Here is a 2,032-nt window from a genome sequence, read left to right as displayed (position 1 = left end):
AAAAAATATCCCATTTTATTTCCTCACAACAAGATGTTTTATGGTTGTTTCTTTTATAGCCAATCCAATAAAACACTCTCCTCTCTCTCTCTCTCTCTCTCTCTCTCTCTCTCTCTCTCTCTCTCTCTCTCTCTCTCTCTCTCTGCCACCCCTCAGGTTTTCAAGGGAGAAGAGGGCGTGTTCCAGATCTCTGGCCTCCAGGGAAACACTGACTACCGCTTCCGTGTGGGCGCCTGCCGCCGTTGCCAGGACACCTGCCAGGAGCTGTGCGGACCCCTAAGCCCCTCCTCCTTGTTCACACTGCGTCGCCAGGAGACCGCGTCGCCGGGGGAGCTGTGCGCCGTGGGCGCGGGCAAGGGGGCGGGCCTGATCTCGAGCGACGAGCGATTCGCCGCGCTCATCGTGTGCGTGTTCGCGGGCTTCTCCATTCTCATCGCCTGCCTGCTGCAGTACTTCTTTATGAAGTGAGGGATTTATTTTTTACTATAGGATAGAAAGAGAAAACAAAAAAAACGCAGAGAGAGAATTTTATTAAACGTGAAAAGAAAAAAAGTCTACGAAACAACGGAATGAAATCGCAAACAAGACGACAACACTTGAGATGTACTTCTTCTAACGCTAACGTACGCATTGTAGTCCCAAGTATCGATTCAGGCTTTTCCTCGTCTCTAAATCTGTTTTTTTCCTATCTCTCTCTCTCTCTCTCTCTCTCCGTTTCGTCCCATTTCTCTCTTCGTCTGTTACCTTTGTATGGTTGTCTGTCTCTTTTTTTGTGTTAAGGATTCATGTTGAGGGAAGCCTTGTCTTAGCCATACCTCGGTTTGGAAACGAAAAGCTCATAATCAAGCCTTAAAATAGCTGTTAGCAAAGCAGTTGCTCCTCAGACTGCATGTTTGTTTGTTTTTCTTGCTTTTTTTATTCTGTCTTTTAAAAAACACACAAGAAAACCCAACATATTTGATTAGCGGAAGTGTATTTTTCTTGACAGTCATCGCCTATTTTTATTTTCGTATTTTTTTTTAATGTTTAAATAGCTTTTTTTCTTTTCATTTTGCTGCAGTCTGTGTATTCATTCAGCCGTATTCCAATGTAGGCCTTCAAAGCTTTAGCCATATGTTATTTGGTTCGTTGCTTCTCTACCAGCCGTAGGTCAGTTCATGCAATCTGCACCTGCTCTTGCACACAGACACACCATACATGCACATACACACAGAGGCACACACTCACACTTTCACGTGGGCAAAGACACATGCACACGTTTGTATACACAAACGCACGCACGCACGCACGCACGCACACACACACACACACACACACACACACACACATGCATACAACATGCAATGACAATGAGAAACGCATCTCTTAAGAAGTTTTAAACAATTTACAGATCTCTTCAGCCTTTAACGATCATTCATTCGTTTGTTTGTGCATTCATTCATTCATCTACCAAAGCGATGCAATCCATGCGTGGTGTAAGATGCTGCTATCCTGTGATTTTATTATATATCTAAGAAAAGAATGGAAAACCAGTAATCTAATATATATACACAATATATATATATATATAAATATAGTATAACAAATATCTATGATGCTATAAAGGCGATGTAATATAAGTGATGATCAAGTAGGGTTTAACCCATTTAGACCTGGGACGCATCTGTGTCACTTTAGGTTTCTTTGGCTATTCAAAAATAGCAGATATACAAGCTCATTTATGAGCTTGTATATCTGCTATTTTTGAAAATCGTGAAAAGATTTGTTTTAATTTTTTTCCAAAAAAGACATTTAGACATTTTTTAGAAGCAGCCTCAGGTCTTAATGGGTTAAAGGACAGTGTGAAAGGGCAGGAGACGTTAACTCCAGGTGCTCACAAACCACAGCTCTGAGGTCAGCTCAGCAGCTCAGAGATACAAACCCTTACATGTTTTTCTGCTGTTAACCATGTAAGGAGACTGTTGGCTGAAACTGACTTTAGATCAGCTGTTAGGGGGGAAACACAGCTACGAACGAGAGAGTAAACAGGAAG

The 2,032-nt window shown here is 42.1% G+C and overlaps 1 protein-coding gene across 1 annotated transcript in view; it reads left to right on the top strand.

Annotated features, from left to right (window-relative positions):
* Nucleotides 1-1,651, top strand: part of fndc3ba (fibronectin type III domain containing 3Ba) — a 184,430-nt gene extending 182,779 nt beyond the window's left edge. The window contains exon 27 of the mRNA XM_084043938.1: nucleotides 157-1,651. Within this exon, the coding sequence (XP_083900064.1) occupies nucleotides 157-468 (312 nt within the window). The 3' untranslated portion in view covers nucleotides 469-1,651. The remainder of the gene's footprint in view (nucleotides 1-156) is intronic.
* Nucleotides 1,652-2,032: the final 381 nt, after the last annotated feature.

Source organism: Gymnoscopelus microlampas, assembly GCF_963454915.1.
Source record: "Gymnoscopelus microlampas genome assembly, chromosome: 20".
Taxonomy (NCBI): domain Eukaryota; kingdom Metazoa; phylum Chordata; class Actinopteri; order Myctophiformes; family Myctophidae; genus Gymnoscopelus; species Gymnoscopelus microlampas.
The sequence above is the reverse complement of the archived record's forward strand: the minus strand, read 5'-3'. Positions and strand labels throughout refer to the sequence as shown.